Source organism: Pristis pectinata, chromosome 29, assembly GCF_009764475.1.
Source record: "Pristis pectinata isolate sPriPec2 chromosome 29, sPriPec2.1.pri, whole genome shotgun sequence".
Taxonomy (NCBI): domain Eukaryota; kingdom Metazoa; phylum Chordata; class Chondrichthyes; order Rhinopristiformes; family Pristidae; genus Pristis; species Pristis pectinata.
Window position 1 is genome coordinate 3,431,049 of NC_067433.1, and position 14,260 is coordinate 3,445,308.

At 43.9% G+C, this 14,260-nt stretch overlaps 1 protein-coding gene across 1 annotated transcript in view; it reads right to left on the reverse strand.

Annotated features, from left to right (window-relative positions):
• LOC127584204 (bone morphogenetic protein 1-like) overlaps positions 1-14,260 on the reverse strand; it is a 203,848-nt gene that overhangs the window by 17,374 nt on the left and 172,214 nt on the right. Inside the window, 4 exon segments of the mRNA XM_052040801.1 lie at positions 751-911; positions 1,752-1,877; positions 6,603-6,798; positions 13,322-13,467. Of these exon segments, the coding sequence (XP_051896761.1) occupies positions 751-911; positions 1,752-1,877; positions 6,603-6,798; positions 13,322-13,467 (629 nt within the window).

Genomic DNA, 14,260 nt, shown 5'->3' on the forward strand with positions numbered 1-14,260 from the left:
AAAAAGACCCTTTGCAATTCTCTGACATAACTTTCTGTCTTCCTGTATTGTAGAAACTGATTTGCTTTAAGGTACAGTTTCTTCTAACATGTGAGGCCAAGGTAAAGAACCGTGGCCAACAACAGACCCACCAGAAACATCCAAGGAAAACCTAATGCTGACCATAAGCTCCATGAAGGCACACATTGCAGCAGGAACCAAAACATGGTCTGGCAATTGTTCCATCCACTGACCAGAGACACTGATACTCCCTTACACCCACCTGCCCACTGCCCTCAGAATTAACCCGGTGAGACTACAGCTCATACAGTTGAGTCCTGCACTGGCTTCTGCCTTGATCCTAGCTCTCTGAGTGAGCCATAGTCATACAGCTCAGAAACAGGCCCTTTGGCCCAACTGGTCCATGCCGACCAAGATGCCCCATCCAAGCTAGTCCCGTTTGCCTGCATTTGGCCCGTAACCTTCTAAACCTTTCCAATCCATGTACCTGCCCAAATGTCTTTTAAAAGTTGTTATTGTACCTGCCTTGACCACTTCCTCTGACAGTTCATTCCACATACATACTACCCTTTGCATATAAAAGTTGCCCCTCAAGTTCCTATTAAATCTCTCCCCTCTCACCTTAAACCTATGACCTCTAGTTTTTAACTCCCCAACCCTGAGAAAAAGACTGAGTGCATTCACCCTCTCAATGTCCCTCAGCCCTCCCTTAATGACACATGATCTCACGCCAGCTCTCAGTATACTCACGTCATTGCCCTCGATCTCAAAGAACTCGAACTGCAGGGAAATGCGATATTGTGTTGGTGCCACCACCTGCCAGACACAGTTCTTGTTGGGTGGGTATTCTTTGGGCCAACCAGGGCTGGTTATGGAGCCGTTGAGTTTGGTCAGGAAACCACCACATGCAGCTGCAGTTGGTAAAACACAGATTGGAACTTACGCTATCAGTTGTGTCTAGGGAGGGGCAAACTTCCAGATGTAGTCCAATCATACAGCACTGAGGGGTCTGTCACTGAACACTGGAATACTCTGCATGGTTTTTATGGGTTTTTTTTGTTTCCAGTCTTTAATCATTCCTTCCCATTTTTTTCATCTCTCTCCTCAGCTCCAGCTATTCCCAACTCTTCCCATTCACGTCCACCCCCAACTTCCCAAATCTCCTTAAGGAGCTGAGTTGGGGGAATAAGGTTTCACAGGTCCTGGAAGTCCCCTGAACACCAAGAGGCAGCCACGTTACACCAACAAATAGCAATAGTAGCCACCGAGGAATTATTCAGCCACTGCAGAAGTGTGACAGACAGGAATAACAACCCCGGTTAAATTTTAGACACCCTAATAACAGGACGGTGATTTTCAAAACCCTCAAGGTCCACTGACAAGGGTAGGGATCAAACCAGCAACACTTCCCATCAGTGTAACCTAGCAGCACACCAGCACAGTGATATTTAGATTTACCCATAGCGCTCACAGGGAAACCACAGTGCCGGTCCTTGCTGAGCTACAGGAAACAGGCTTTAAGAGTTTTTTTTCTGTTCAATGGATGAGAGTGAGACCAGCAGGATCCCAGTTACTTGAAGCTCTCAGTTTTTTGATTGCACCATCGGACAGATCACCACATTGCATGAGGTATCAGGCAGCCCGTGCCCTTGGCATCACCTCATTCTGTACACTTTTCCCACCCCCCTTTACAAAAAGGACCTTCCCCCTTTACAAGTTCTTATTCTGGCTTTCTAACAGTTCACCCTTACCCTCACAGCTCCTTTTGTCATTGGCGAGTTCGTAACCAGGATCGCAGGCACATTTGTAGCTGCCCAGAGTATTAACGCAGCGCTGCTCACATCCTCCGTTGTCCGGCCGGGAGCACTCGTCCACCTCTTTAAAAAGGAGGAAAAGAAATCAGCACCCACTGCAACCAAACAGAGTCCCTAACTGTTTGTCTGTGGCCACACCTTCAAACGCCAAATACACACACACCCATAGACAAGAACACATAAACATACACACACCCCTACACATAAACACACACCAGCACACACGTACACACCAATGTATCCAAATCCACATAAATATACCCCAGACACACCCATATACTCATTATTCTATATATCCACAGCCCCCATACATAGTCTCATACATTTCCCTAGTGTCATACAACCCTACCAGCAAACACACCCACCCACAGCTGAATGTATTCATACACCCACACACACATACATATGCCCATATATCCCCACCCTCAGATACACATGCACATTCACCCACGTACACAGGGCACACATTACATCCTTGTGCACTTGTATAAAGGAGGAGATGTCAATTAATTATGTCTGACATCTGTTCTGATTGATGACAATGGATGTGTGGAGATATATAAAGGTGTAAATGTAACTTTGCTGGTTTTAGACCATCACCCAAAGTCAAAATTACCCTTGGGGTTTGAACACAGAGAGATCCTTCAGTCACATTCCATATTGGACCAGTAATGCCTTGTATCCCCTGGGACTGTCACACGGAATAACGGGTCTGAAAACCAACAAGTTAACTCAGATCTGATGAAGAGACCATTATCTGAACCTGGTTTCCCTTCTCAAATCCTGGCTGATGTTCCAGGTGTGTACAGGATCTCTGTGTGGTTTGTGATTTGCTGATGGAGGCCAGAAAAGCTGTTTGGTTATCTCAGGCACCCTGGTGTTTATAACCATCAGGACGGGAACTCGCCAGCATCTCAACTATTTGTGGAATGCTGTGGTGAAATCAGATTCCAATTCCGCCACACCACTTGTCCACAGGGAGTTTCCATTCCAGTGGATCTGCGGTCTGTGATGGAATGCACTGTGAACCCAATCCTCAGTGTACAATGCTGACATCACCACCAGACCTGAACAGATTGCCTATTCAAAAGACCAAAGGGTTTCGAAGGCTGACTACACACATTCAGTTTCACTGTTGTTCTGATACTCTTGGTTTCCCAGGGATTATTTCTAAATCTAAGATTAGAGAAGACCATAGTTCTCACACTAAGACTCAGCAGTGGAATAGCTCACACCTAGAGCGGCTCAAGCCACTTTAATAGGCCTTTCTATCCGCAGTCTCTCACCATAGGGATACAATTTCTGCTCCGCACAGGTCTCAGCCAAGACTGCCTTTGACCAACCACAAATGAGGATTGGCAAACCAGTTTAGACCTGTATGTCTTATCCAACTGAGTCAGACAGTTAGACAGGATTAAGCTGAGCCTAACAGTTCGACAGAGAATCCTAGTGGCTTAAAGGAGGGAAACTCACATAGGAAGAGAGTTGAGCTCCATATTGTACATGGTATTATCAGTTTCATGTAGAATCACCTCAACTCTTGCCTTTTATATCCTTTACCTCAATAGTGGTAGAATCTGGGGGGCACTGATGAGAATATGGGGACAATTCAAAATGGGACCCAGTGTAAATGGGTGGTTGATGGTTGGCACGGACACTGGGCCGAAGTTATCCATTTGTGACTTATCCATAAGGATACATGGAGTTGGGGGTAAGGTATTAGCATGGATAGAGGATTGGTTAGCCAAAAGAAGGCAGAGAATTGGGAAAAATGGGTGTTTCTCTGGTTGGCAATCAGTGGTGAGCGGGGTGCCGCAGGAGTCGGTGCTGGGCCCTCAACTGTTCACGATATACATTAACGATTTGGAAGAGGGGACGGAGTGCAGCGTATCTGAGTTTGCTGATGACACTAAATTGAGTGGAAAAGCAAATTGTGCAGAGGATGCGGAGAGTCTGTGGAGAGATATAGATGGGTTAAGTGAGTGGGCAGGGGTCTGGCAGATGGAGTACAATGTTGGTAAATGTGAGGTCATCCACTTTGGAAGGAAAAATAGAAAATCAGATTATTATTTAAATGGTGAAATATTGCAGCATGCTGTTGTGCAGAGGGACTTGGGAGAGCTTGTGCATGAATCGCAAAAGGTTGGTTTGCAGGTGCAACAGGTTATCAAGAAGGCAAATGGAACGTTGGCCTTCATTGCTGGAGGGATTGAATTTAAGAGCAGGAAGGTTATGCTGCAACTGTACAGGGTACTGGTGAGACCACACCTGGAGTACTGCGTGCATTTCTAGCCTCCTTACTTGAGGAAGAATATACTGGCTTTGGAGGCGGTGCAGAGGAGGTTCACCAGGTTGATTCCAGAGATGAGGGGGTTAGCCTATGAGGAGAGATTGAGTTGCCTGGGACTATACTCACTGGAATTCAGAAGAAAGAGAGGGGTTTATAGAAACATATAAAATTATGAAAGGGATAGAGGCAGGAAGGTTGTTTCCACTGGTAGGTGAGACTAGAAGTAGGGGACATACCCTCAAGATTCAGGGGAGTAGATTTAGGATGGAGATGAGCAGAAACTGCTTTTCCAAGAGAGTAGTGAATCTTTGGAATTCTCTGCCCAGGGAAGCAGCGGAGGCTACCTCATTAAATATATTTAAGACAGAATTAGATATATTTTTGCATAGTAAGATAATTAAGGGTTATGGGGAAAAGGCAGGTAGCTGGATCTGAGTTGACGACCAGATAAGCCATGGTCTTATGGAATGGCGGAGCAGGCTCGACGGGCCAGATGGCCGACTCCTGCTCCTTATGTTCTAATGAAGGGAGACACAAGAGATTCTGCAGATGCTGGAATCTGGAGCAACACACACAGAATGGTGTAGGAACTCAGCGGGTCAGGCAGCATCTACAGAGGGAAATCAACAGTCGACGTTTTGGGTTGAGACCCTTCATCAGGACTGGAAAGAAAGAGGGCAGAAGCCAGAATAAGAAGGTCGGGGGAGTGGGAGGAGCACAGGCTGGCAGGTGATAGGTGAGTCCAGGTGAGAGGAGGAAGGTAGGTGGGTGGGGAAGGGGGGATGAAAGGGAGTGATGTAAGAAGCTGAGAGGTGATGGGTGGAAGAGGCAAAGGGCTGAAGAAGAAGGAATCCAGTAGAAGAGGACAATAGACCATGGAATAAAGGGAAGGAAGGGTGAAGGGTCTCAACCCAAAACAACGACTGTTTATTTCCCTCCAAAGATACTGCCTGACCTGCTGAGTTCCTCCAGCATTTTGTGTGTGGGCCGAAGGGCCTGTTTCTGTGCTGAATCTCTCCACGACTCTTTGACTGAAATTCAACTTGGCTTTTTCATCTTAACAATCCACGATGTTGCTTTTAACTTCTGCAGCATCCCCAAATACCTCCATTCTTAAAAAAAATAATCCAGTCCCTACATCTTTCCAATGTCTCTTTACAACTTCCCTTTTCTTTCAATTCTATCAACAAATCACAGCTAATAACTGCTATTTGTATCACTGGCAGATTTCAAAATTACTCCTGTCAGACTAACACCCACATGCAGGGAAGAGAAATCGGCCTGGAACCCAACACAAAGGGACATCATTACGCGCTCTGAAAAACTGAATTACTCCCTCGATTCTCTCTACAAACCAATTGTTAATCCAGTTTATTGTCCTCTCCCAAATTCTTTACCCAACCAGCTGTGTTGTTATTTCTACTTCACATGAAGCTCCTTGAGATTTCCATTTTACTAGGTAGTTAACAAAGGACATCTTTTTCATCCAATTACTCAGATCTAGATCACTAACTGAGTGGTAGAAACTGAGCCCATAAATAATTTTAAATGGAAGTTGGACAAGTACTCAAGGAAGAGTTACTGACATCACTGCTCTTTCAGAGGTAACATCAGCACAGAGAGCTGAATGGCTTTTTGTGTCATCATTTTCCATAGTTCCAGAATACTTTCCCATCATGAATTCTATTAGTTTTCCTTTGAAAGCATCAGTCTCAAATACTTTCTATGGTAACAAGTTCCACATTCCAATCACTTTATCAGTAAGATAAATTTACTCCATTCCCCACTGAATTTTTCCCTATCTTGTATTTAGGAGTTGTCATAGGTCAAAATACTCTGTCGAAATGTACTCCTCTAATATTAAAGACTCATACTCCTCTCCTCTAAGACTATGCTTCCTTTTAAAGAAAGCAGCCCCAAACTGTCCAATCTCTTCCAATATTTGATGCTATCTTTGTAAATCTCTTTTTCATATTCTACAACTCATAGCACGGAGACCAGGACTGTGCACAGAGCCAATATATATATATATATATCAATTGTATATTTTTAAATCTATCAAGTTTGTTACTTCTTCAAAGAATTCCTTATGAGTGATCAAGCGAAGTCAGCTTTCAAAGTGATATCACCGTATTTTTTTAGTTACCTAAGTGCTAAGTTCATTTTGGTTCAAATAATCCCCATTCAAAAGTTAAGCTTCCCTAAAGAAAACTTGCAGCAAGATCTCTGATTAGTGCTCTCACACACAAATGAAAAGGAATCTAATTCCCAGTGGAACTGGAAGCAGGGACCAGGATCTTTCACATTTTTTCTTGAAGCCTTAATAATCATAAAAACATTGGAGCAGGAGCAGGTCCTTTGAGCCTGCTCGGCCATTCAATTGGTTGATCCTCCATCTCAACAGCCACACCCAATGCCCGACCAATGCCCAAACCCTCCATGTCTTTTCAATGATCAGTGAACAATGAACTTATTTGGAGAGCAGTCCCCAGATCCACCTTTGAAGAAGTTGGCAGAGAACCCAGCTTTGTTGATGGAGCCATCGGATACAAACTTCATCCACAGTTTATTGGAGCTCGACTTGATGTCATCAGGTTTGTCGTAGCCACAGTAACGCCCAATCAGAGGGCTTTCTTCTGTGCTTCCATCTCGGACCTCCAGATAGTCATAAGCACAGCTATCGTGTCTCTCGATCTGTAGTGGAAAAATGAGATCTCAAGTCTTTGATTGATACTCTGAGGAAAACACCAATAAACCGTACATACAAAGACACAGTGCAAACACTGATACTACGCAGGACCAATGTGGAAAGGGCACATCATGCAAATGAGTGTGCACAAAATACTCAAACTGTTCACACCTACATATTCTGACACACATTCAACACACATACAGTCCACATCTCTATATATAGCACAAACAGCTCAACACTAATTAATTTAAGGTAGTGAGTGTTCATATTTAGGTAGCTTGTAAGCAGATAATAAAGGGAGAGAGAGTGTGAAGCACTGCTTTACTTTATGGGGTAAATTCGCTCAAGACCTCTCCCATTACAAAGGGTTATGTGCTAGAAATATTCTCCTGTTAACTGTTCTCCAACTCCAGCCAAAACAAGTGTGAACTTTCAAGACATCACAAATTATCATGCGTCATCAACGAGGAAAAAGCCATTTTGGATCTTGTTTCGTGCAGTGAGAAGGGGTCAATTGATAACCTTGTTTTCAACAGGCCTTTGGGGAGAGTGACTATAATGTGATGGAATTTTACACTGGGTTTGAAAGTCAAATAGTGCAAAGCAAAACTAGGGTCTGCAATCTAAACAGAAGAAACTAAGGTATGAGAACAGAGCTGGTCATAGGTTGATTGGGAGAATACATTCAAAGGCATGAACTGGACAGGAAATGGTTAGCATTTGAAGAGATAATGTCCAAGTTGCAGGGGAAAAAAATATTCTCAAGGGCACAAAAGCCCAAAAGGAAAAATGCTTCATCCGTGGTTGACCAGACAAATCGAGGATTATGTTAAATCAAAGGCTGCCAGAAGTACCAGTGAGCCTGAGGATTGAGAGCATTTAGAAATCAGCAAAGAAGTTAATATAGAAGGGCAAGAGAAAACTAGCAGGAAACATAGAAACAGTCTGTAAGAACTTTTATAGTGCATAAAAAGGAAAAGACCAGCAAGGGCAAATATGGGTCCCTTACAGAAAGAGACAATAGAATCTATAATGGTGAACAAGGAAATGGCAGAGATATTGAACTGTTACTTTGCATCTGTCTTCACAAAAGGCACAGAAATATAACAGATATATTGAAGGATCAAGGGTACAGTGAGAATGAGGAAATGAAGGAACTACATATTAATCCAAAAAAGTACTACATGTACTGGTGAGCCTGATAAATCCCAAGGACCCTACATCCCAGAGTTCTGAAAGAGGTAGCTTTAGAGATAGTGGATACCCTGGTTCTCATCTTCCAAAGTTCTGTAGATTCTGCAGAGTCATACAGCACGGAATTGTTGCCATGGATTGAAGGGTAGTAAATGTGAAGGTGCTATTACAGAAAGGAGGGAGATAGATAACAGGGAACTATCAACTGTTAGCATAATGTCGATGGTAGGGAAAACACTGGAATCTATATGAGGGAGGTAATAATTGAAAAGAATGATAGGATTGAGAAGAGTCATCCTGGATTTACAAAGGGAAAACTGCTTTTTTTATATATGCATTCAAGGGATGTGGCCATTGCCTGAGCCAGCATATAATTGCCCATCCCTAGTTGCCCTTGAGACGGTGGTGGTGACCTGCCTTCTTGAACTGCTGATGTCTTTGAGGTGTGGGTATATACACAACACTGTTTGGGAGAGAGTTCCAGGATTTTGACCCAGTGACAGTGAAGGAATGGTGATATATTTCCAAGTCAGGATGGTGTGTGGCTTGGATGGCAACTTCCAGCAACTTAGATGGTGCTGTTCTCCATGCTTTTGCTGCCCTTGTCCTCTTGGCTGGTAGAGGTCATGGGTTTGGAAGGTGCTGTCCAAGGTGAGTTGCTGCAGTGCATCCTGTAGATCAGTGGTTTTCAACCTTTTTCATGCTGTGGACCCCCAGAACATGTCCTTGTTAGATAGCGGACCCCCAAAGCCCACAAAATCAAACAATCGATAATTCATGCGTACAACACTTTAATTACTGCGCATAGGCCCTATTGAAATAGTCACTATTTCAATCACCGCTAATTACCAGCGGTGTCTTTCAGTGTTCAGTTCAATGTGAAGGTTGTGCCTGTTTTGCACTGCAGAGTTTGTCCAAACGTGGTGGTATGTGTGACAAACATAAGCGTACGTCATCCTCAATGTCCAGTCTTGATCTGTATTTGGTTTTCATGGCAGTGACTGCAGAAAATGCTATTTCGCACAAGTAAGTGGTTGCAAATGGTAACAGAACATTGACGGCTTTGCCGGACAGCAGTGGATACTCCTGGGAACATGCTATCCAGAACAACAACAGTGACATTCAGTTTAACTGCAAGCACAAAGTCCTGTCAGATGAAAGTTCAGCCAATTCTTCTTGTTCACGTCCAGTTAAATCAGTAAGCATGCATTCAAACGGATTTCGAATCCAATCAAACATGCTCGTGTCATCGTCACTGAAATACTCATGGAAATAATGTGACAGCTGTTGAATATGGTTCAAAACGGTGCTCGCAATGGCCTCTGTCTTAGTCTCGTTCACTGTCAGAAAGTCAGCCAGCAACGGAAACATATCATAGACGCCTTGCTCGCATCTTCCCTTCCAGATACAGAGTTTTTTCTGGAAGGCATTGATTTTGTCATGCGTTTTCAGAACATTTGAGCCAGGTCCTTGCAATGATAGATTTAAGCTGTTCAAAATGTTGGAAAATATCTGCAAGATAAGCTAATCTGGCAACCCATGTCTCATCTGTCAAGAACTGTGCCAATGATCCGTTATGTTCATTTAGAAAAGTGAGCAGTTCATCTTGCAATTCATATACACACTGTACAACGCGGCCTCATGACAGCCATCTGACTTCTGTATGTAGCAACAAATGCTTATGCTCGGCTTCCATTTCGTGGCATATGTTTTCAAACAAACGATGATTGAGCAGCCTGGCTTTGATAAAGTTAACAATTTTAATGCACATGGAAAACACATCCGCAAGATTTCCATCCATATCCTTTGCAATCAAAGCCTCACGGTGAATCATGCAGTGGGTTGCTGCTACATGTGGAGCTACTTCTTTCACTCCTGCGACTAGATCCGACTTCTGTCCCATCATTGCAGCAGCACCATCCGTACATACTCCAACACACTGTGTCCACGCCAATGCCGATTGTACAAAAACAAGTTAAGCACACGGAGAAGTTCTTCACCGGTTGTACGTCCTGGGAGCGCCTTGCAAAACAAAAAGTCTTCCAAAGCCTCTCCTTCCCAGCAATATCGAACATAAGCCAACAACTGCGCAGCAATGGCAATATCAGTACTTTCATCGAGCTGAATCGCAAATCTGACTTGCTGAAGATGTGCTATCAGCTGGCTCTGTATATCTTCCGCCATATCGCCAATTCTTCTGCTTACTGTGTTACCAGACAGTGGAATGGCTTTCAGTTTTTGACTGGATTCTTGTCCCAGTACAACTTAGCACATATCTACTGCTGCAGGCAGTATAAGCTCTTCTCCAATTGTGTGAGGCTTTCTGGAAGTGCTTTTTGTGTTTTTTTTTTTTTTCTTGCGTGCTATTCGTAATGCTACCAAATATGATGCGCAAAGAGCCTCCTCATTTACAGTGGCACAGGTTGTCATTTTGCCTTTCTGCTTGAGGTACAGCTCCTTTTGCCGCTGAAGATATTCCTTCGGCTTACTGGCAATATCTGGATGCACTGTTGTTAAATGGCGCTTCAATTTCGTTGGTTTCATTGCATCGTTGGACAGTGTTTGCAAACACACAACACAGAGAGGTTGGTCCGCATTTGTCCCAACTGCGATGAAGCCATATGAAATGTATTCTGGATCGTACTTGCATTGTTTTCTCTTTCGGTCACCCTTATCCCCTTCGTCATCAGAATCTTCCGGTTTCTGGTCAGCTTTTCTCTTCAGAAATTTCTCCATACTCAGCAATACACGCTGGACAGTTTAATTACTATTACTGATAAGCAAAATTATCAAAACTAATCTAAAATTTACACGACTGCGCACTTTTCGTTTAACAGTGACGTCACTGTGGCGTAAATGCACGGTAAGTAAGCAATATTATTAAGGCACACCAACAACGTCACTCAGTCTCACTAACACTACAGTGCACAACAGAATAGTAGTGAGTAGTGAACACTGCTGACTACTCTGACTACACAAATCGAATATTAAGCGGCAGCTTACCAAAAGGGAACATCGTCTAAGTCTCTAAGATTGTCGCCTATAACAGATAGAATAGACATGGCCGATTTTCTGAATAGTGGAAAACTGGAGCAAGCAAGTAAGCTACGTCTTTGTAACAGGTCGTTTTCCATTTTTTTCTTGGCTTGCTTGCGGACGCCCTGGCAACCCAGACCACAGGTTGAAAACCTCTGCTGTAGATGGTACAAACTGTACATCGGTGGTGGAGTGAGTGAGTGGTTGTAGATGGAGTGCCTATCAAGCAGGCTGCTATGTCCTGTATGGTATCGAGTGACTTGAATGTTGTTGAAGCTGCACTCATCCAAGCAAGCAGAGAGTGTTCCAGCACACTCCTGACTTGCACCTTGTAGATGCTGGACAGGCTTTGGGAAGTCAGGAGGTGAGTTACTAGCCACAGGATTCCTAGCTTCTGACCTAGTCTTGTAGTTAGATCGTGCACATGGCTTCTCCAGTTCAGGTTCTGGTCAGTGGTAACTCCAGGATATTAATAGTGGTGGATTCAGTGACAGTAATGCCCTTGAATGTCAGAGGTCGATAGCTGGATTTTCTCTTGTTTGATACTGTCATTGCCTGGCTGGTGTGGCACAAATGTTACCTGCAATCTCAGCCCAGGCCTGGATATTGTCCAGGTATTGCTGCATTTGACTTCAGTGGAGACCAGAGCTTCTGTCAGCAGGCTGTTGCTAAGCAAGTGTTTGACTAAGTTCTTTCAGGTTGTGACCAGTAGAATCGATGAGGGGGAGCCAGTGAATGTGGTGGTTTTGGATTTCCAGAACACTTTCTGCACAGGAGGTTGCTTTACAAAGTTAAAACACATGGAATTAGGGGCAATGTACTGCCATGGATTGACAATTGGCATTGGACAGAAAGCGAACAGATCCTTCTCAGGTTGGCTGCCTGTAACAGTTGGAGTACTGCAGGGATCGGTGCTTGGGCTCCAGCTATCGGCGAACTATATCAATGATTTCGCTGAGGGGATGAAATGTCAAAGTTCCAAGTTTACTGATGATACTAAACCAGGTGGGATTGTGAGTACAGAGGAGGATGTAGAGGCTTCAAGGGGATAGGGACAAGTTGGGTATGTGAGTGATATGGCAGATGTAACACAGTGTGACAAACTGTCAGGTCATTCACTTTGGTGCGTATAACAGAAAGGCAAAGTACAAGTTAAATGGTGAGAGATTGGGTGGTGTGGGTGCTCAGAGGGACATAAGTGTAAATGTATATTGAAGGCCAACATGCAGGTGTAGCTAGAAATCAGGAGGGCAAATGTTATATTAGCTTTATTATTGGAGGGTTTGATGACCAGACGGAAATGTTATTGCAACTGTATAGGACCTTTGTGAGACCACAAGAGTGGTGAACCTTTGGGTGTGGAAGCTCAGTTATGTTCACTCAAGACAGATCGATAAATTGCAGGGCATTAAATGGGCTGGAAATGGCATTAAGGTAGAAGATGACAAGTGGCAGAACAGGTTTAAAGGGCCAGGTGGCCTCGTCCTGTCCATATTTCTTATATCATCACTTGTACACATTCATTAGTGGAGCTGGAACGTACCCAATTAGCCAGGTACAAATAAGCAGCTCCGGCCAGTCTATCAGCTCCCTTCCTGATTACCAACAAAGAACCTGCTTCAGGTAAGAGAATGCGTCAGATTTCACAGTGCTTTGAGGAAGGGCAGGAGAGTTCTCAAATATTTATGCTTCAGCCATCATCACTGACACAGATTCACTGGTTATTATCTCACTGCTCTTTGTAAAACCTGCTGTAGACAAATTGGCTGCTGTATTTTCCTAGGTTGTATAACAGTGACTATGTATAAAAAGGCTTCAAATCACTTTGTGACATCCCAGATTCTGAAGGCAAGTCCTTGATATATCAGGAACTTCTCAGGATACTGAAAAAGACTTTTTCTTATTGACTTCTGAAACAATTCTTATTGGAAGGTTTTTTACCCAGAGAGTGGTTGGGGCATGGAATGTACTGCCTGGGGCAGTGGTAGAGGAGGGTACATTGTTCAAATTCAAGAGGTTACTAGATAAGCATATGGAGGAATTTAGAATAGAGGGATATGTGGGAGGAAGGGGTTAGATAGTCTTAGGTGAGGTTTAAAGGTCGGCACAACATTGTGGGCCAAAGGGCCTGTATTGTGCTGTACTGTTCTATGTTCTATGTTAAACACTTAAGCTTGCGTCCTTGGCTTTAGCCACAGAATTAATGGAATAATTCATATTCATGTTCATACTCAGAGAATGGCACGTCGGCAACATCATGACCTTTTTATCCAACTTTAAAAGGGGAAATGTTACCTCAAACGACTGAAAGGCTAGTCCCACGTGAAAAGTGTCTGAGACTCTTATTCTCCAAATGCAGACTTTTGATGGCCGGTAGTCATCAGGGTAGTTTGGAGACTGAATCTGCCCCAGATCCTTGCTGATATCCCCTCCACAGATGGCTACAGTTTAAAAGAAAAGAAATGGAATAAACTGAGTTTCTGGTGTGGTATCTAATCACTGAAACCAATAGTAACAGGGTTCACACCACAGATAAAATACCACCAGCAAAACCTCCGAGTGAAACTTAGATTGAAAACAATGTGCCTGTGTAGTTAGCTGGAATTCTTAATCATCCTGAAGCTCCTATACTGTGCAACGCGTAATGTTGGATGGAGTTGGGATTGATTATGATCCCATGGTAGAACATCCCATGTGTGATGAGGTGCTGGACAACTGTAGGCCCAGCATTAGGTAAAACGTAGACACAAGAGACTGCAGATGCTGGAATCTGGAGCAACACACAAGATGCCAGAGAAACTCAGTGGGTCAGGCAGCATCTGTGGAGGGAAATGGACAGACGAAGGGTCTCGACCCGAAACGTCGACTGTCCATTTCCCTCCATAGATGCTGCCTGACCCGCTGAGTTCCTCTAGCATCTTGTGTGCTGTGTTAATCACAATGTGTAGGAAGAAGAGAAGATGTGGAAAGAACATCCAGTCTGCAGCTTCAGTCCTGAGGCACAGGAGCGAGAGTTGCTGTCGTGACCAGGAGAACGATGTACTAGGCATCTTTTTACAGCTATTGCTCACCTACTCAAAGCTATGGAAAATGAGACAGCATGGCACATGACTTTTTACATCTTTTCAGCCATCTCTTGTCTTCCCAATTTTGGGTTGAAGCACAGGACCAGAGGCAGAGAACATCGGGATCAGAGATGTAACCTGGAGGTGCACCTCTTCTCTCGGTTTTTGC